The following is a 20,064-nucleotide window of genomic DNA, read 5'->3' as shown; positions in this document are numbered from 1 at the left end:
GAAGGAGTCTGACCGCCTGTATGTATGTTTGTGTGCTCTAATAACTACTTTACATTTTGGCCTGTAACTCTGGAACCATCTCAAGCAACAGCCATTTGCATCTGGATTGATTTTCTGCCATTTAAAGTTTGTCCAAATGTGTCTTTTTGCCACTACTCTAACAAGTTTAGATGAATTACCACCAAAATTTGGCACAGAACATTAACCTGATTGTTACACACAACCATCTGAGAAGTCGCCCTGAGGAACTGTTTGGAAAATCTATGCTAACCTCTTCAGGAGCCGCAATTGTTTGTTTGAGACAAGCCGCTTCCGTGAACACTTCTCACTGTCGTCACGCCTAAAAGCATACCGTAACTGCCAGTGGTCAATCCTAGGACGCTGATTGGCTCGCCTCTTTTGGTGCGGACACAAACGTTTAACTTGAAGCCTGGAAAGATGGATTCTCCTGTGATTTTGCCAATTCAGCTGCCTTGCAAGGTAAACAAAACATCTCTGGACCAAGCTGATATTCCATACAGCTTTGTTATAGTTGACAATCAAAAGTTTGCTCAAGTGCTGTGCAAAGGGCTCATATTTCAGTAACGTAATACCTCTTGAACACATTTGGTGGACATGCAGATATGACCTCTGAGTAGCCATGACAAATTCAGTGCCATGATAAGTGGCACCGCAGCAGCAACATCTATCTATAAAAGAAGAAATCTCTGTCTTTCTGTATGACTGTCCGTTGCATATCTCGAGAACCAGTCACCCAATCGACTTCACACTTGGTGAGCGAGGACCCAGAGTGGTTCTCAAGAACACTGCAAGCAGCCCTTCAGTCAGCCGGCTCCAAACAGGCATGCATTCTGAACGTGCACTGCACAAACATATTTACGAAAAACAAGAATTAAGTGTCATTTCTTTAGCAAATTAGTATTTTAATAACTGTTATCTGCTACTTAAGTGACACCACTTGATCTCAGTTTGAGTTTGGAGGCTGAAAATCTAAAACAAAGAGTATTTGTTGTAAACTGATGACATGGAGTTTATAGGTATGAGTATTTACCAAGGAGGGCCGCTCTAATGAAAGAGGCTACTGAGTTGCATTATGGGTGGGATAAAAGTCGTGTTATCTCTGCTCCTGTTGCTTTTATCTTCTTTTTTTCTAATCTTTAATCAGTCTCTGGCAAACAACTGGAGCGCTTGTTCAAGCTGTGATTATGAGAAACAATGTTTCAGTGCTTAATATCTCAATTATGTGATAAATTATGTTACGAAACTAAATACGAGGAGCATTTGTTATTATCAAAGTGCTTTAGCATGAAACATATTTACAAAAAACCCAAACGAACAGTCAGAGTTTGCTTCACATTTATTGATGATTGTCAGTGTTTACATCTGGAAAGATCACTATCGGGTCAAGGCTAAATCAGAGGTAGAGTTAAAACTCTGTGATCCGGCGGAAGGAGCCGACACCAGGTGATGTCGCCCCCCAGTCATTGTGCTGCCGGTACTCGCCCTGCTCGAGGAGGTACTGGTGCCCCCTGTAGTTGGGGAGGTCGTAGAGCACCCAGGCACCGTCGGTCACCACACAGGAGTAGGCCTCACGCAGCTTGTAGGTATCGTACACTGAAGGACAGTCGTCGGAGCACTCCACCATCTGCCCTCCGAAGTCTGGCCTCTCGTACAGCCTCAGCTTCCAAGCACTGCCGTAAACCTAAAAACACAAGACACGAAATGTTGAAGGATTTGGGTTTGGCTGGGCAGAGCTTGTTAGCATTTCTGATACTAGTGCTGAAATAAAAGCTGAGTTTTAGTACTAATACCTCCTTTTCTTTAGAGTTATCTAAATGTGGCTTACAATTAGAAGTTGGTTCTTTTTCTGAACAAGTTATCTAAGTTATTATCATCTTCTTTGTCACTTGGTGGCAGAACACAACCACAAGATAAAAACGTGTTTGTTTGCGGCTAACATGCACTCATTGGGAGTCATCTTGAACCTTTGGTGAATATTTACTCTCCTTTTAGGTCTGTTTTGGTCTCCTGAGAAAATATATCAGTCCCTTTAGCTGATAAATGCTCCAAGCACAAATAGTCCCTGTGTCCACCTCCTTCTACATGGTGATACGGTCAACCAGTGTAGTTCAGTAGAAGAAAATAGTTCCTACATTAAACTGAAATGCTAAAATCACAGAGCTGAAAGATGCTAAAATGCGCTGTGGAGCTTGTGGTGCTATTCATCCATCTAGATAGTTTAGGAAGATAATCTAGAAGATTATCACTTTGGTGTGAGAGGTTTCATGTCAGAACTATTTTCTCTACGCTGAACCGCACCCGCAAACCTTATCACTGTGCAGAAGGAAGCGTGCATCTGCTCATGGATGAAAGGCTACAGCTCAGCAGAGGAGGACGCCATTAATGTTTACATCGTGCGTGTTCATGAGCTCGAGCCTCTTGTCAATGAGTAGATGCCTGCGTCCTTCTTGCAGTGGTACGGTTGCCGTTCGGGTCTTTGAGCTCCAAAACTCAGCAACTCGCACCAAAACCATCTAGATGGATAAATAGTGCTACAAGAAAGAGGACAAGTATTAAGACTGTAACTGTCCCTTTAACATCATCTTGGCGAACTGGCGGGTGCTCAGTTCTGTTCCTGAGCCCAAAATCCAGAAACATTATATGTCAAACCTAAAGCCCTCCTCTGTTTTTGACATGAACGCCTGAAGACACCCAATCGAGGGCTCTTACATTCTTTACGAGACGGCAGGACTTGACGTTTTCGTTGAAAGCCATCCACTGCTGGTTGTCGGCGTACTCCCCAGGGCTGAGGATGTACTGGAAACCCTTGTAGTTGGGTCTCTCATAGATCACCCACACGCCGCTCTCCACCCTGATGGAGTTGCAGCGGCTGAAGTACGTGTGCAGGTCGGCACAGTCGCTGCTACAGTTGTAGCAGCGGCCCTGGAATTTTTTCTCCTCGAAAAATGTGATCTGTAGCAAAGGTAAGAGGAAAGACTTCAGTTACATGATTTATTTTGAACCTGAATATCTGAAAATAAACTCTAAAAAACATACTGGTTGTAGTCTTACCTTCCCCATTTGGATGCAGTGTAAACCTCATTCTTTGCTGCAGCCCCATCAAAGTATTTATCGATAAACAAAATGTGCAGAGTGTGGCAAGTCTTTGATACCCAAATGAGGTAGATTTACATATCAGCAAAATGGCTTGGAGCTGTTTGATTTGCCTTTGTTCCAGTCTGATGATGACTCTGTATCAAACACATGCTGGAACAGTGAAGGCACAGAGTGTCAGTGTCAGACAGAAATGATTTGGCAAAGATAAATTAGCTCCTGCGTTTTCATGCCAGCTGCAAATGATCTAAATGAGAATATAGCATCACAATAACATTTTTAACTATCGTTACTGTTTCCAGTTTTCAGTTGAATTTGCTGAAAATGAGATTAAAGTTTTAAATAGTCTTATATTTTTTTAAACAAATGGAAACACTGGTAATTTAATATGTGTTTTGGTCCAGTGTTGCAAGCACAATATGTATAATTTTCGTACTTTTTGCACATTCTCTTCTCATGTTTTGAAATGCAGAACTGTCCGTTGTAACCGTGACCTTGTTATTTGTTATTCAGCGAGTTTTGGAGGCCAGTTGGCAAAAAAGACATATGCGCATCATAGATTCTTTCATGCAGTTTAAATGTGCACATCCACGTGAATCAGTATCATGCAATAAAGTGGCATTTTTATGACTTACAAATGTATCACAAAACTTTTCTTGTTATAATATAATGTTTCATGTTAGCGCGTTTTAACATGAAACACTTCACACAATAAATATAAAGTAAATTTGCATGTCGTAATAACTTAAAATATCTTATTATAATGTGAAAACTGTCTCTTTATAGCAATAAATTTTTCTTGGTGTGGCATTAAAACACTTCTGTAGGAATCGTTCACTGCAGATATAAATGAGATTTTATTGTCCAAAAAGTACGGGCATCCATTGCAATTTTTTCAGATGAGAAACGAGACTTTATTTCCTTTGTGAATTTGCCAAACGCAAAGTTTTAGGAATCGTTTCATGCAAATGTCCTATTTAACAAAATCCCACAGTTTGTTTCGCACCAAATGTGCTTTTGGTGGTTTTGCATTTTGCAGAGTTAAAAGCAAGAAAAGCAAACAATGTTTTGGGGTCTGTAGGTGTTAACACCAAACTGTTTGGCTCTCGCGAATGAATTTTGCAACAAAGATGCGAGGACTTCCAAAACAATTCAACTGATAGACAAGTGCTTGACGTATGAGCCTACGGTATGGCAAGATGTGACAGGTTTAAAGCAATAAGTGGGGATTTTTCAGCGAAAGAATGAACTCTGAAGTGATGCAAAATTGACAGCTTTTCAATATGTTGAAAAGCACCAAACCCCATGAACGCTACAATGTTTTATCCCCCTTCTTCTATGGTTTTCAGCTGATCCACTGGAGGATACCGTGTCACTGTCATGTTTTTGGTTTTCTTAAGCGTGAAGCTGCAGCACAAGCAAGTGGCAATAATAAAGGGGGGACAAAGAACATATGTTGGACATGTGTAGTATAAAGAGCAAGAAAGTCCATGAAGAGAAGACACCAAGGGACACAGGACTTTCACCCAGGAGACCAGGGTTTGGTTCCTCTGTGAGGCAAATAGCAGAAGTTGCTTATTTTAAAGGAAGCGGTTGTTTGAACCCGAACCATCATGTTTTCCTGAGTAGTTTTGGAGCCTAAACCTAACCAACATCTGACTGTCACCTGAAAAGTTCCTCAGCAAACGTCTAAAAATCTAACCAGTCGTTGTGTTATTGTTAACTTGACAGCAGAACGATGAGGAGAAACATGACGCTGTCACAGTGGCGCGATGATTTCAGTGAAAGTAAACTTGCAGCAACTTGCTTAGGTCATAGAGTTGCAATCGCCAACATCTTAAAAATCATTAGGTTTTCGTGTTTCGGGGAAACTTGTTGGAGTCCTGACAGTTAGCTGCTGAAGTCTGTTGACCAAAATGATCCAAATAAATAAATTCTAATAAAAAATGACTACATGTTCACTGATGGAATGCTATTATCTCAAAATTAAACTATTCTCGCATGTGATGCTGACACAAAGTGAAAGTAAACAGCTACACAGGACGAACCAGTGGGAGTCACTTAATGGAAAGCAGGAATCATAAACATTAGATTTCATTCAGCTTGCTTTATTTTTCCATCCACTACATTCAGAGTTTGAGCTAACAGGAGTCCATGATGCGTCTGATGGAGCTGAACCTCATCATGTTGCTTATGCCGGAGTCTCTGAGGTTCCTGTACTCTCCTGGCCTGACGTACAGCATCCTGCCTCTGTAGCTGGGCTGCTCGAACATCAGCCAGTGGCCGTCCATCACGTTGCAGGACAGGCAGTCCTGCATGTGGAAGCGGTCCATGATATTGTCACAGTCGTCCATCAGCTCGTACATCTGGCCTCCGAAGTTCTCCCTCTCGTAGATCCTCATGCGGAAGGGCCCCCTGTGCTGTGGGTGAAGAAACGTCAGGGAAATTACTGAACTGAAAATGAAACTTTACGATTCGCACATTGCAGCTGTAGTTTTTGTGAGACTGGTGCATACACATTATCTCATTATCTCAAGAAAGAAACCTTTTGTTTTTTTCAAGATAGTCCTCCTGTTATCACCGGAAAGCAACCGTAATGATAAAAAGATCACTAACTTGTGATCTAAGAAGTTACTGTCGTTCTTCGCCTCCTTACTGGTGATGTTAAAATTTTCTAAAACTTGATCTTGGCATGAAAATCACTCATTGATGTTCCCATCATACTTTTTAATCCCAAAGTGGGTTTGCAAACACTACTGCGCAAAACTGAGATTTGTGAGAAAATATTCTAAACTTGAAGTCGACTTACAACTTCTAATCATACCTCACAGACTTCCAGATATGGTAGAAGTACGGCTTGTAAGTCGAGCTTGAGTTTAGAATATTTGATCACAGATGTGTTTTCAAGGTTGGGGACGAAACTATGTTGAAGATTTATTTGCAGCAGTTCTTGCAAACCTATTGCATTTGCTCAGGATAAAATTTGTGCTGTCGAACAGTAGAAAAGGAGGCCAACTTGGAGGATGGTGTCCTTTTAGCTCAGTAAATTTACAGAATCACTCTTTACTGGATTAGAAAAAAAGATGTACTCAAAGTTTGGTTGGTGTGGTTTAGTTGGTGTCATCAACACACCAGTCTTTCACTACTGTCTACAACTGTGACTGTGAATTTGTGGTGTGACTGGGCTGTGCAGCAGCTGAGTGTGACAAACACATCCACCTACCACAGGGATCATGCGACTGGACCTGATGCAGTCGCTCATGCTCATTCCCATCAGGCGCTGGTTGTCAGGATACTCGCCCCTCCTCACCAGCATCTGATGGCCCATGAAGTTGGGCTTCTCATAGACCATGAAGAGGCCACTCTCCACCCTGCAGGAGTTGCACCTGCTCAGGTAGGAGGTGAGCTCAGGGCAGTCGCTGCTGGTCTCATAGGAGCGACCCTGGAAGTTGCGGTCCTCGTAGAAGATGATCTGTAGAGAGCAAAGTGAGAGATATCTTGTAGTAGGTTTGTCTTTTAGGCTCTTTTGACTTTTATTAACAGTGTGGATTTTTACTTTTAATTATTTTTAAAATATTATTTTGCCTCAGATGATTTCTAAATTTCACTTACCCTCCCCATGGTCATGATATTTGTGAGCAAATCTCAGATGTACAGCTTCACATCGACCCTTTTCCCTATTTATACATTACACAGCCGTACTATTTCCACATGGCTTGTGCTGAAACCTTTGAGTCATCACTCTATATTGTGGCACAGTGCAGCACTATAGGGTGGCAGACTTTACTGTATGTCAGAATCTGCAATAGTTATTGTGAACTGAATATTGGGTTTTTTATGCTTACTTCTAGCAACTTCTACTATTTAATTCATTTATCTTTTATACAAATCTATATGGTGTGAATAACAGATGAAGATGAGGCTGAATTTACAGTACAAATGGCAATATGCACTACAAGTTGCACAACAATCTCTGACTCTGCAGCTTTTGAAAGGTCAAAATTGAATTAATAATATGTCATTTGACAAATGTTTTGCTTCTGTTGTGATCTGATGTGACCTCTGGAAACTACATTCAACATACAATAATAACTACTGAGGTGTGTTGTAAAAAAAATGAATGCAGGCCCACGTGAACCTCGTGATGAGTCATGATGTTTCATACAAAGGTGTGCAAGGTGGTCTATGGCTGATTCTATATAAAAGTGGAGCTGGGTTGTCATCATTTGTAAAAACTAAAACCGTCACCATGGGCAGGGTAATAATTGTCATAAATTTGTGTAATGTTGAAAAATCTGGTGTTGATATGTGAACGAGTTCTCGTTAGGGTTCAAAATGAAATGTTCATCACTTTCCGACCAAATAATAAATCATACAAGAGTCCCGTCCTTGAGTATTGTCATCTAACCACTGTACGTCTTCTGTACGTTTTCCACTGCAGATTATTTTCTATGAGGACAGGAACTTCCAGGGTCGCTCCTATGAGTGCACCGCGGACTGCGCCGACATCCACATGCACCTGAACCGCTGCAACTCCTGCAGGGTGGAGTACGGGTGCTTCGTGGTGTACGACCACCCCAACTTCATGGGTAATCAGGTCTTCCTGAGGAGGGGCGAGTACTCTGATTTCCAGCGCATGGGCGGCATGATGGGCATGATGGGCCTGGCCATGATGGACAGCATTCGCTCCTGCCGCATGGTCCCAATGGTAAGACATTTTGGTAGTTCAGCTCATACTTTACTTTAAATTGCCCGTCATAGATCAGTGAACTCTGCCTCAGAAACAGGCTCCAGAGAAAGAAAGGCAGTCTAGAAAACCGTCTGGACTCTTATCATGTCTTGTCTTCCTCCAACAGCACAGGGGACAGTTCAGGATGAGGATCTACGAGAGGGAGAACTTCGGTGGCCAGATGCACGAGCTGATGGACGACTGCGAGTCCCTGCAGGACCGTTTCTTCATGTCCGACTGCCAGTCCTGCAACGTGATGGAGGGCCACTGGCTGATGTTCGAGCAGCCCAGCTTCAGAGGCCGCATGGTGTACCTGAGGCCCGGAGAGTACAGGAGCCTCCGGGACATGGGAATGAGCAGCATGTCTAGAATCAGCTCCATCAGACGCATCATGGATGTGTGCTAATTGTCGCGCATTTAACAAGGGGTCAAAAATAAAAATCATATTTTGAATATCTGTATTGCTGTTTGCAGTTTTCTTTATACGGAGTAAAATTACATTTGGTGGAGGAGGCTTATCTGGCCCAACATTGGAACATTTTAAAGGTTCCCCAAAGTCTTTTCCCACCATTATTGCAACTGCTTATTCAGTACCAACTAGTTGAAATGAGCTCAGTATTAACATGCAGTTATTATTTAGACTATCTGTAAGTCCATAAATACCTATAATGAACCACTGAAGTGATGAAACAGTCAAACTTTATTTTAAGGCTGGGCAATATATCAATGTTACAGCTGTATATAATGATACTGTGATATGAAAGTAGATTTTGCTATATTATTATACCTAAGAAGTGTTGTATTTTCTTGGTTTTAAAGGCCGCATTCCAGTAAAGTGATGGAACTTTGCTTTTACTGACATTAATGGTGATTATTTATCAAAAATCTCATTGTGTTAATATTCTGCATAAGAATCATTTGTCTTCCGTACAATTTTTTCATGTTACCTGTAGAGGTATTTTTTCAAAAATATGGTCATATTTAATTTTGTTTATTACTCAGCCCAAATATAATACTGATGTGAAAAATTTGCAAATTGCATTATGAGTTACCATGTGTGCAAAGCTGATATTTTGGTGCTATACAGACGCTCATGAACAGTCGATAATGGCAAGGTTTTATCCTCTTATAAGCATGAATGTGCTTATAAAATGTTATAGCTATTGGCCTACTGCATTTTGGCCTGATGGTCATAGAATACTATGATTGCTCTTCTGGGCACTGATGAAATGTTGTTATGCACCAAAGTGAAAGATGAACACAGCTCCCAGGGTGAAAATGTTCATGCTTTGCAGATTTAATTATCCATCAATAATTTTTGGATGCAGAACCTTAAAGATGGACTAACGCTGCGTCTGAAAACACATACTATGTGTGTTATTGTTCAGCCCTACTTTTGCGTAAATAAAAAGTTGTATGTATCACGTTCCTGAGCACCTCCTTCCTTTCTGCAGACTCATAACCATGGTAACCTGTGCCAACAATGGGCCAATTTGAAAAATATATTATGCAAACTTTTCTTACGTTAAAATTGAAACTTTACTGACGTTATACCAGAGTTGCCTTGGTCACTGTCTCTACTGCATTGCATTGTGGGATATTTAATGTGCACCTCATGTACTACTGGTTTCATACTGTTTTGGAGTACTAAACAGCATTTTAGTATGGAATTCAGGATGCAGCCTATGTGAAATTGGTAGTAACTGCAGGATAATGGAGCAAATACCTCTCCTAGCGAGGTATGATGTGTGTCAAAACCATTTAAATCTTAATCTGTAACATAATTAAACCTAATGTTACAGTAGGTAAAGGTATGAAAGAAGTTGGCCACCATGCACCAAGCTACTGGTCAGCCCAGACCAAGTAAGGCTGCAGCTGCAAAAGTTCTGAATTTACTGAACTGAGCGAGGATGTTTTTGATTTCTTATAAATTCAACTTCTTATTTCTAAGAGGATGACTGTGCTATTTGTTCCATCAAAAGTTATACATTTGGTCTTTAAATCAAAGCATTTTATTTACTCTTGCATGTGTCTAAATGTTAAATATTGTTCTATAAATACACGTGTCCTGTATGGCACAAAAATACAAAAGTAATGCAATAACTAGAGTTTGCTTTGTCATTGTGAAATCTGCTCCACTACTGTTTAATCTAAGTGAGTGCAGTGTTCACAGCTTTGATGTATAATACAGTAGGGACTACCACGCTGATGAGCTGACTCAGGTATTTTGTACAATCGAGGGCCAAATTCTTTTGATGTCACATGATGCATAAAAGGCAGCACGCCAGTGAGAAGAACAACAGAAATCAAATAGCGTGACCATGAGCGCAAAGGTAATGAAGGGTACAGATCACTGCACCAGCCAATGCACTGATGCATATATTGACTTTTTTTTTTTTTTTTTTTTTACTGGATATGGACCAGAATCCTGTAGCACATGACCTCTGCCAATAGTGTGATTTGTATTAACAATATGATAATCACAGAACTCACTTGAACATTTAACTCTTGATGTTTTCTAACGTTGGACCCAAACACAATCTGTGTCTTTCTCTCTAGATCATCTTCTTCGAGGGGACAAACTTCCAGGGCCGCTCGTATGAGTGCATCGGTGACTGTTCTGAACTCACCTCTCACCTGAGCAGCTGCAGCTCCTGCAGGGTCGAGAGCGGGACGTTCATGGTCTACAACCAGCCCAACTTCACGGGCCAGCAGTACCTCCTGACCACGGGAGAGTACCCCGAGTATCAGAATACCATCGGCTTCAATGACTGCATCCAGTCCTGCCGCATTGTCCCTGTGGTAAATATGTGCACGATGTCACCACACAAGGACAGACAAAGGCAGTCAGTAATGTAAAAGGACAGTCTGATGAGAAATATGCAGAATCAAATGAGAATGTTGAGATCATCTTCACCTCTGTGCGTCCAGTAGTGCTACTTCCAGGATGTGTTGGATGGTAGAAACTTCTAGCTCAGGAAAAAAAACCCCATCAAAAGTGAAAAACAACCCCAAGGAATGACAAAATCATCCTAACTCAAGATACTCATCCTAGGTTTTTTCCCAGGCTTTCGCTGGCATTTTGATATCTCCATGACAACTGTGGAAACTTCATCTGCTGATTAAGAAACTTAGATGTCGTTGAAAGCTCTGGGAAAAAAGCTAGCAAGTGGATGTTTGGACTGAAGGTGCCACAAGCAATTCTGGAGAAAGATACTCGATTGCTGCATCTCGTTCCAAGGTTGTCAAGTAGTTTTTAAGTCACCAACCCAAATATCTTTGTCCAAAATGTTTGAGGATGAACATTTCTTACTGCCAAAGCTGTCTTGTGTGCTGTACCTTGTTAGCTAGCTAGTGATACAGAAGGGTTTTGCTAACAGTCAGAGTGACTCTTGAGATGTAGTGGAATCACAGATTAAACCAATTCTCAAACAGGCACATTACTTGATAGAGTTAGCTTACAGCTGCTACCTATTTCTTCGCATTACCACCATCTGTTATTGCTACTTGTGTTAACAGCAGCTAGGTTGAACTTGAAACAGCACACATGAATTTCATTTAATTTGACTTTTTTTTTTTTTTTTTTTTTACTTACACAGCACATGGGACCCTTCAAGATGTTGATCTATGAGAGACAAAACTTCGAAGGCCAGATGCACGAGCTGACCGAGGACTGCGACTCCATTCAGGATAATTATCACATGTCTGACATGCAGTCCTGCAACGTGATGGAGGGCTACTGGCTGATGTTCGAGCAGCCGAACTACGAGGGCAAGATGTTTTACTTGAAGCCAGGAAAGTACAGGAACCTCAGAGAGCTGAGCAACGACGACATTAAGTTCAACTCGATCAAACGCATCACAGAATCTGTCTGATGACTTATATTGAGCTAATAAGTTCTGCAGGTGATTTGTTTTTATCAGTATTAACAAGTTGTCAAAGTGAGAGGCAAAAAGAAGGAGCCTTGTTTTTAATCCTGAAACTGTGATTCTGTGCATTGTTTGCATGTAGTTCCAGTTGTACTGTGCAATCCAGCCACAAAGAATTTACCTCTAACTGTGTGATGCGCACAATAAAACAATTTGCTGCATATCTGTGTGAATTAATTACGAACACAATGTTGATAAGTAATGGGGTGAATCCACTGATATGAAACAGGTAACCTGGGGTGAAAACATGCACGGCAAATTTACAGCATTTGTGAATAAATAGCATCTCAAATGTGACTCTACGGCACAGCAGACGACTTTCTATTTTAGGTTAGGGTGGAAACAGGCGGTCAGTCTTAATGAATGATGTGATAAGCGATGGGATTTGTGCAACATTTCCTAAATTTTGGTTGAAGCGTTTAAAAATTCTGCATTCGGTTCGTCATATTTACACACACACAATAATATGACCAGCATTAAAATGTCACCCTTATGTCAGGTGTCACAAAGATTATGTCACATGCTTGGTTTTTGCTTGGTCTGCCTTTTTGTTTGAAACAAGTTCAGGTATTCAATGAAGACTAAAGTAGTTAATGGGACTATCAGTATTAATGGAGATTTTTATGGCATTTTATGGCGACCCAAACCAGTCTGTGACTTCTGCACCTAAAGAACCTCAAATAAGTGAATTACAAAAATATAATATATAAATATATAAATAAATAATATATAAATATTTTTATATATTTCAGTTCTTTCAGGAAGTTGCACTGTTGAGCAACAATGAACACAAATGCAACTAATCTCTGTGAATTCTGCATGACCTTGCAATTTAGTCAAATCACCACGACCTTTCTGCAGATTTGACCAATCATCTTAGCGTCCATGAATCAGTTTGTCTTAATGAACCAACTCAGTGTTTTATTATTTACTATTATTTAGCTTTTTTAAAAAGTTTTGACAAGGGTACTGAAAACAACACAGCATTGTTATTGACATGTAGCAACGTGCTGTGCACTTTTATATTTTAGAATTTTGTGCTGTTTTGATTTAGTTTGAGCTCTAAAAATACCCCCAGGAGCACTTCTTCATTTACAAATGAAGTATATTTTGCTAGAATATTTGTAATCCTGAGCATTTTTGGTAAGGTTACATAAAACACTTGAACCAGAGTGCTATTTTATTCTCCTTGAAACAAGCTGCCTTTGATTTTTAATGAACTTTCTTTTTTTTTGGTAATGTTCTTGCTCCTGCAGAACATGCATCAACATTTTTTAGAAAAGTTGCCATAAAATCAGGCATTTTGGGATGCAACACTCTCAAAAAAATGCCCACAAAATCCTGAAGGGACTGATATTTGCATGATATTTGTATGAGACATGTTTTCTAACACACATTATAAAATATACAGGACTGGAGGGAACAAAGGGGCTCACAAAAATACTAGTATGAATAGCCATGGAGGGAGGAGGGGCCCATAGGGAATGTCTCTGTACTGGGTCCAGAATTTTTTTGCTACACCCCTGATCATGATAAACTTCAGGCAGTTGTAGGCTAAGTTGCCTCTAAATGTAAAGTTTAAGTGCACACCGCACAGCAGATACTGTCTGCATGGCTCAATATGTGCATGCATGTAAAATGAGGCAACACTACTTTTAAAGTATTACAGCCTTAAAAGAGACTTTAAAATCTTGATGCGTGTGTAACAACTGTTTACACTTGCTGTTACCACTCTTTGTTGAGCAGCTCTATTGTATAAAATCTGGCCCGTACAGACAGTAGTGGGAAAAAAAAAAAAAAAAAAAACATTCTAGAGCTTGGTCCATGGAGGATATGCCAATATGGGCGGACAAAAGCAAACCTGAAAGATCTAGTGACTGTAAAACAAGGTGTTATGCTGACATGAAGAAAAGAATGGTTTCCGAAGTGTAAATCATATAAAAGCTGCCGCTGCACGCAGAGGCAAGGCAGTGGTTGTGTTCACTTCGCAGGAAATCGGAAAGGAGCAACACATTGGATATTCCACTACAAATGTTGTTATTTCAGCCCTGTGAAATGTGGTATCTTCGTGGTATTACAACAGAATCATTACAGCCTTGGCCATACCGTCATACAGCACAACAATCATCTGTATTCGATAAATTGGACATATAATGTAGAATAATTATGCAGTATTTATAATATTGTGTGTTTTGTTGCACAAAGATAAAGATGTATGTGTGCTGCAGATGGAAAAATAAACTTTGTACAAACAAATACAGGTTTTCACAAGTTTTTCAGCATTTCATATGTTATCTTTCCATTCAAATCAAAGCGTATGTTTGGAGGTTTGGTGATTTATGTCGTCTATTTGGTTTATTTAAAGATTCTAACTATTCTAAAGTTCCACTATCAACCAGAGCAAATTCAAAGGGAAGCCTCCGCTCAAAAGAAAAGAGCTGATTTGCTTCGTTGAGCACACAAAACAGAAAGAAATATTGTTCTGTGTGAAAGAGCTGACGAGTCCGCTCATTGTTCTGAATTACAATGACACAGGTCATCCGTGGGTTATAAAGGCAGCGCGGAGCCCACGGCTGCTGCTAGTGTGACGAAGGTTAGCCAACACAATGGGTAAGGTAAGGCTGCTTGTTTTGCCGTGTGTCTTTTGTGCTTCTGCATACCTGCGTGGATTGCTCAGCCGAAGCCGGTGACCTGGAAGCCTTTTCATATCTGGTCTGGTACGCACATACATATTTCTCTTAATTTGAGCCGGTATTATTTTTGAAAATCCCCCGCTTGCTGTTTCCAGATCATCTTCTACGAGGACAGGAACTTCCAGGGGCGCTCCTACGAGTGCAGCAGTGAATGCTCTGACCTGCATTCCCACTTCAGCCGCTGCAACTCCATTAGAGTGGACAGTGGGGACTGGATGGTCTATGAGAGACCCAACTACATGGGCTACCAGTACTTCCTGAGGAAGGGCGACTATCCTGACTACCAGCGCTGGATGGGATTCAACGACTGTGTGCGCTCCTGCCGTATGATCCCTACAGTAAGCCTCAGTCTGGTGTTCACCTTACAATTTCTTTTACTAATCTTTCACTGTTCTAGAGGCTAATAACTCGCTTTGTCTGTTCTGCAGCACCAAGGCTCTCACAGAATGATGATCTACGAGCGCCCAGAGTTTAGAGGCCAGATGCTGGAACTGACTGACGACTGCCCCTCCCTGTACGAACGCTTCCATTCCAACGATATCTACTCCTGCAACGTGATGGACGGTCACTGGATCTTCTACGAGCACCCCCACTACAGGGGACGCCAGTACCTGATGCGCCCCGGTGAATACAGGAGGTTTAATGAGTGGGGAAGCTTGAGTTCTAGGGTGGGATCCATCAGACGTATCACTGTGTGAGAAAAGCTGATGTCCAGACACTGTTAAAGTATTATTAATAATGTACTGCCAATAAATCGATCCAAAATCTACTTGTCTGTTCACTGCTTCATTTGTTTTCTTAAAGCTCGTTGAGTTCAGGGGTGTCTTGAGAAGTATAGTTTGGTGGCAAACTGGGTCACACTGCGGAAAAAGTTACAAAATGAAACTTTCTAGACAACTGTTATCAGCCATACTCTTATTTTGTGAGTTGATCAAATGTTACAGGAAAGGGAACAAGGACAGAAGATAAAAAACAAACACATGATGAAAACATACTATTGTCATGTCTTTTAAAAACTGAGACACACGCGCACCCAGTATAAGCCCGGCATTTTTATTGAGAACAGAAAGAGGAAAACAGTTAGAAAGACTTCTAGTTGAAGTCAGTGATTCGCCTGAGCGAGCCGATCCTTGGACTGGCGCCGCCCCAGTCACTGTATCTGCGGTACTCGCCGGGTCTCAGGTAGTAGGTCCTTCCCTTGTAGTTGGGCTGGTCGTACAGCAGCCAGTGGCCATCAACCACGTTGCACGAGTTGATGTCAGAGATACGCAGGCGGTCCTGGACGTTGGGGCAGTCGTCGCTGATCTCGTGCATTTGGCCGCTCATGTCTGGACGCTCATACAGTCTGATTTTGTAGGAACCACGGTGCTGCAGGAAGAAAGAAAGTTAAAGTTAATCCGTCTATATAATATCTGCAGGTTAGCATGTAGGTAAAACAAAAAGGGTTTACAAAATCAGTCTCAATCAAAAAAGTTTCATTTAAGCTGCATGAGTACCAGAATAGTGGAGTTCAACCAACAGCTCGAGTCATAATGACGCTAAATCTCAGCTAATCTACGTAAGAGCAGTAAGACGTCTTTGCTTTAGAGAAATTCTATTCCACGAGTTGCTGAGGATTTATGTTCCAAAAAATCCTTCAAACTAAACTCAAACCAGATTTCTGTTACTTATCAGTGCCGTCCTTTTTATCATTCTGTCTTTCATCAGCTGTTTAGCCTCGGCAAAGCCACTTTCACCCAATTATATTGTTAGATTTCAGATTTGAGGGACTTCACAATTTTCATCTTCATGGAAAGCAGACTAGTTATCTTACAACTCTTACATTTATCCTGTGGACACTCAGTGTGTTCATGTAAACTAACTGAAATATCTATTTAAATCTGGTTCATTTAGTTTTGCACCATTTTCTCTAGTTGCATGTTAAATTATTTGTTCAAAACTTCAAAAATGTTCAAGAATTCCCTTGATATGTCTTCCATAAATCTTAGGCTTACCACGGGGATCATGCGGCAGGAGCGGATGCAGTCGCTGATGCCAATCATGCGCTGGTTGTCAGAGTACTCCCCCCTGCGGAGGAAATACTGGTGGCCCAGGTAGTGGGGTCTCTCATACACCATGAAGCAGCCGCTCTCCACCCGGATGGAGTTGCAGCGGTTGAAGTAAGGGTGAAGGTCGGCACAGTCGCTCACGCACTCATGGTGCCGACCCTGGAAATTTCTGTCCTCGTAGAATATGATCTGAAAATGTTTGTTGATGCTCTGATTAATTATCAGCTCCCACTTTATTAAATGATTTCATTCTGTCTTTTCACTAACACTAAACTTACCTTTCCCATTGTTATTTTGGTAGTGGGCCAGACTGATGGTCAATTGACGCTCTCGGTTCCGCTGTCCTTTTATATTAAGTAGAGGTGTGATGGCACAGCATAAAGTATTGTCATCCAAATAATAAATACAAATCTGTTTATGTATAGCGACGCACTAGACATAATGAGTTACTGTTGTCTCCTTTTCACATGTTCATCACTATTGATCAAAACAACGCAGAGTGTTGGTGACCCAGGGGTCGCTGCTCACAGTATCAGCAAAACAACAAACCTTATTTGTCATTAACAGTTAAAAAGATTGCATACACTCCCTCAGGAGTACTATGTATGATTACATTAACTCTACGAATTTATTAACCATGCACAACTTGCAAATTACTGCAGTATAACATGCTTTCAGATTAAAGAACCCCCACAAAGTCATGAAATGAATAAGAACCTGTGTAATAAACTCTCATCTGGGGCCCCCTGGTGGCCACGGTGTCCAAAGACGCTAAATTAGTTCATTCTTCTTAGACACACTTGGCAATATTTTATGCAATGAATCAATGTGTCATACTCATAGTTACATTACAAAGGATCTACCTTTTAGTTTGTTTTAAAGTCATGGTTGCAGCATGATAAAACCAGTCAACCACTCAGGACTGACACTTGAAAATTCTTCGCCAACTAGGCTTTATATTTAGGACGGTCAAGCCAGCACTTGGAAAACTCGCACCTACTGATCGTGGAAATTACTAAAAACAAATTCCACACTTTTCCATAATGCATAGGCATGCATTACGTCCATAACATTCAGCAGACATTTAAGCTTCCCTTAACATGAAGTTAAATATCTTTTGTGATTCAGACCTGCCTTAAAACTGACAATATTAGCATCTGATGTTAGCACTTAGCTCAAAGCACTGCCGTGGCCAAACACAGCCTCAAACAGCTCCCAGCATGGACTCTCAGTCTTGTTAGCTTGTGTTAAAATCACTCTGAACCCGCTAAATTGTCCTTGTGCAAAAGCCTAGAATGGCCATACATGAAATCATCATCAACACAGATAATTTTCTCCTGATAAAGGGTTAATGTGTCTTGAGAAATCAAGCTTTGTTAACTTGAGATAATGAGATAATCCACCCATTATCACGAGGAAACAAAAGCTTTATAATTCTTGCCTGCAGTGCCAGAGTAGCAGTTGTGTACTCTCTCTCGTGTTGTGTTTAATTAGACTCCAACCAGCCGTTTATTCTGATAAAATCAGATTTCGTATTGGGTCTCTCTCAACCACCTTTGTAGTAATAAGCTCCAGGAAGTGCATATGGAGAGGATACAGAGGACTGGGAACAGACTGTACACTGAAAACAAAAATAAAACAGTAAAGTAACGTTACATAATGGCCGGTAACTCTAAGTGGAATCATTAATTCTACCACACCAGCGTGCAAAGAACATCACGACAACGCCACTGATTCAATATGAAAGTGTCAAATCAAGGAGAGCCCCTAACTGATCAATGCATCAGACTGTCTGCAGAGAACAGGCATATAACCCTGTCTGGCACTGGAGCAGCTAAAAACTAATAATTTAACATATTTGCATATCTTATTTATTCCATTTAGGATGGGAAATGCATTAATGTGCCCTGCCAACTTCAGCTGTGCGTGAGACAACACAGTATTTCCTCTCTATTCTGTTCATTTTAGCAGGACAGCGAAGATTCAGAACCTTCAGAATGCATATCTTAAACTGTAGGCATGTTATTTATGTGGTTCATATGAACTTTATTCAAACAGTTTTCATAAAACTGTTGTAATAAATGTGCAATCAGAATATCTATTTGTTTATATTTCAGTTCAATCTTGGATTGAAACCAAATCAAAGCTTGAATGTGCCCTTTTTGTGACAGATTTGATCTGTTTTGAATGGTCAAGTTTCTCAGATCTCAATAAATGTTAAGAAATGACTATGAAGTGGTTTTCAGGGGCCCCAGAATCTACTGACAATGTGACAAGTAAATTAGGATTTTGTGTGTTACATGCCCAAAAATTTAATGCAGGAAATGTTTAAGATGTTTTTTTGGTTTATTTTCTGAACGGTACAGAGTTTTTGATTTAGGAGAAGCTTGAAGAATAACGTTGTGCATTACGTTCTCATTTTCCACACTCCTTCACTGTAGATATGTAGGTTCATTGCACACTGACTGCTGACAGAGAGAGACACGGCTGTTTTATAAACCTCAATCTTTTGTCATTCTAATGAGCAGCCATGTTGCGCTTGCCAAGGTTTTGATCCCATTCGTACACATAAAAACCCTGAATCATCAGAGGCTATCGGCCTGGACTGGCACCACTGGTCCCCTACTTTTATTACACCCACATAAATGCATTTTATTTTTTAATGTTCAGTGTTTCAAAAGTGTTTCATTGACGTTTGCATCACAAGACGGTGAACCATGGCAGAATATGGTGATGTAATAATGCAGGGGCGCTCCACACTTTGTCAGGTCTGAGAAGATCATCAGGGTTAAGAAAGCCTGCGTTACAAACTGGGCGTTTAAAAGATGTTAGGTATTTACTGTAAAAGGTACGGGGATGTTAAGTTATACTAACATGGGAGATTTAGTATTCAGCATTTATGTAGTATGACCCATAAACTTCAAAACGTCTTTGTGAGTCTAGTGAGTCCCCGATCATTCTGGAAATTTAGAACTAAAACACTTGAGAGTTCATCTCAGATCACAGGTTTTGTTGTAGGTGATTTCATTTTTGTTTAGTAGCATGAAACAAATCACTCAACCATTGCATATATGTAAAACACGGCTAGTACAGCAAAGGAAACGTTTATTTCCATTCAAGAACTGGAAACACACTGAACTATAAATAATATAGTGACTGGCGGTCATGTGATATGCAGTTAGTTAAAGAAATACTGCACATAGCTCTTTAACAAACATCACAAAAATAGTTTAGATTAGTTTCTTTCTTGTGGTACAATTTGCCGTTTGCTTTCAACAGCAGGAAAATAGAAAAAAAAAACCTGAGACAAAATATATGGAGCTGCAAATTCAGTCAGACAAACCTCATAAAAGCACACGGAAAAATTCAAATGTACTCCTGCAGATTTTAACTGAGATAGTTTTTTCAATAAAATGTTACAGGATTTTTTTTAATATAATATAATTAATCATTTAAATGATTAAATTATTGATATTATAGTACTCACATGTAATGTTATTCATGTTGAATGCCAAAGTCGGTTTGTTCAAACACATTTCTAAAACAGTATA

General features: G+C 40.4%; 6 protein-coding genes across 7 annotated transcripts; 3 read left to right on the top strand and 3 right to left on the bottom strand.

The window, feature by feature from the left end:
- Window positions 1–1,426: 1,426 nt before the first annotated feature.
- LOC146304889 (gamma-crystallin M2-like) lies at window positions 1,427–3,081 on the bottom strand. 2 transcript variants are annotated; one of them, XM_084713326.1, is made up of 3 exons: window positions 3,073–3,081; window positions 2,713–2,973; window positions 1,427–1,681 (listed from the first exon to the last, which is right to left on the bottom strand). In XM_084713326.1, exons 1-3 carry the CDS (start codon window positions 3,079–3,081, stop codon window positions 1,427–1,429), a joined length of 525 nt encoding a protein of 174 aa, XP_084569452.1. The 2 variants fall into 2 exon arrangements, with proteins under 2 accessions (XP_084569452.1, XP_084569451.1); XM_084713325.1 differs by having other exon boundaries at window positions 1,427–1,702; window positions 2,731–2,973.
- A 2,140-nt stretch (window positions 3,082–5,221) lies between these two features.
- Window positions 5,222–11,101, bottom strand: LOC146304887 (gamma-crystallin M3-like). Its single transcript, XM_084713329.1, has 4 exons — window positions 10,761–11,101; window positions 10,474–10,640; window positions 6,338–6,586; window positions 5,222–5,534 (listed from the first exon to the last, which is right to left on the bottom strand). The coding sequence occupies exons 3-4, from the start codon at window positions 6,464–6,466 to the stop codon at window positions 5,256–5,258; spliced, it is 408 nt and encodes a 135-aa protein (XP_084569455.1). The 5' UTR covers window positions 6,467–6,586; window positions 10,474–10,640; window positions 10,761–11,101; the 3' UTR covers window positions 5,222–5,255.
- Window positions 7,326–8,249, top strand: LOC146304888 (gamma-crystallin M3-like). Its single transcript, XM_084713328.1, has 2 exons — window positions 7,326–7,822; window positions 7,971–8,249. Exons 1-2 carry the CDS (start codon window positions 7,628–7,630, stop codon window positions 8,247–8,249), a joined length of 474 nt encoding a protein of 157 aa, XP_084569454.1. The 5' UTR covers window positions 7,326–7,627.
- Window positions 10,139–11,933, top strand: LOC146304886 (gamma-crystallin M3-like). The gene is made up of 3 exons (XM_084713321.1): window positions 10,139–10,176; window positions 10,403–10,645; window positions 11,443–11,933. The coding sequence occupies exons 1-3, from the start codon at window positions 10,165–10,167 to the stop codon at window positions 11,716–11,718; spliced, it is 531 nt and encodes a 176-aa protein (XP_084569447.1). The 5' UTR covers window positions 10,139–10,164; the 3' UTR covers window positions 11,719–11,933.
- A 2,408-nt stretch (window positions 11,934–14,341) lies between these two features.
- Window positions 14,342–15,234, top strand: LOC146304885 (gamma-crystallin M2-like). Its single transcript, XM_084713323.1, has 3 exons — window positions 14,342–14,387; window positions 14,561–14,803; window positions 14,894–15,234. The coding sequence occupies exons 1-3, from the start codon at window positions 14,379–14,381 to the stop codon at window positions 15,161–15,163; spliced, it is 522 nt and encodes a 173-aa protein (XP_084569449.1). The 5' UTR covers window positions 14,342–14,378; the 3' UTR covers window positions 15,164–15,234.
- A 294-nt stretch (window positions 15,235–15,528) lies between these two features.
- LOC146304884 (gamma-crystallin M2-like) lies at window positions 15,529–18,299 on the bottom strand. Its single transcript, XM_084713322.1, has 3 exons — window positions 16,792–18,299; window positions 16,460–16,702; window positions 15,529–15,833 (listed from the first exon to the last, which is right to left on the bottom strand). Exons 1-3 carry the CDS (start codon window positions 16,798–16,800, stop codon window positions 15,558–15,560), a joined length of 528 nt encoding a protein of 175 aa, XP_084569448.1. The 5' UTR covers window positions 16,801–18,299; the 3' UTR covers window positions 15,529–15,557.
- Between the last annotated feature and the right edge of the window lie 1,765 nt (window positions 18,300–20,064).

This window comes from Lutjanus erythropterus, chromosome 24, assembly GCF_056507025.1.
Source record: "Lutjanus erythropterus isolate fLutEry1 chromosome 24, fLutEry1.hap2, whole genome shotgun sequence".
Lineage (NCBI taxonomy): Eukaryota > Metazoa > Chordata > Actinopteri > Lutjaniformes > Lutjanidae > Lutjanus > Lutjanus erythropterus.
Note: the sequence above shows the minus strand (reverse complement) of the source record. Positions and strands in the feature narration are given on the sequence as shown.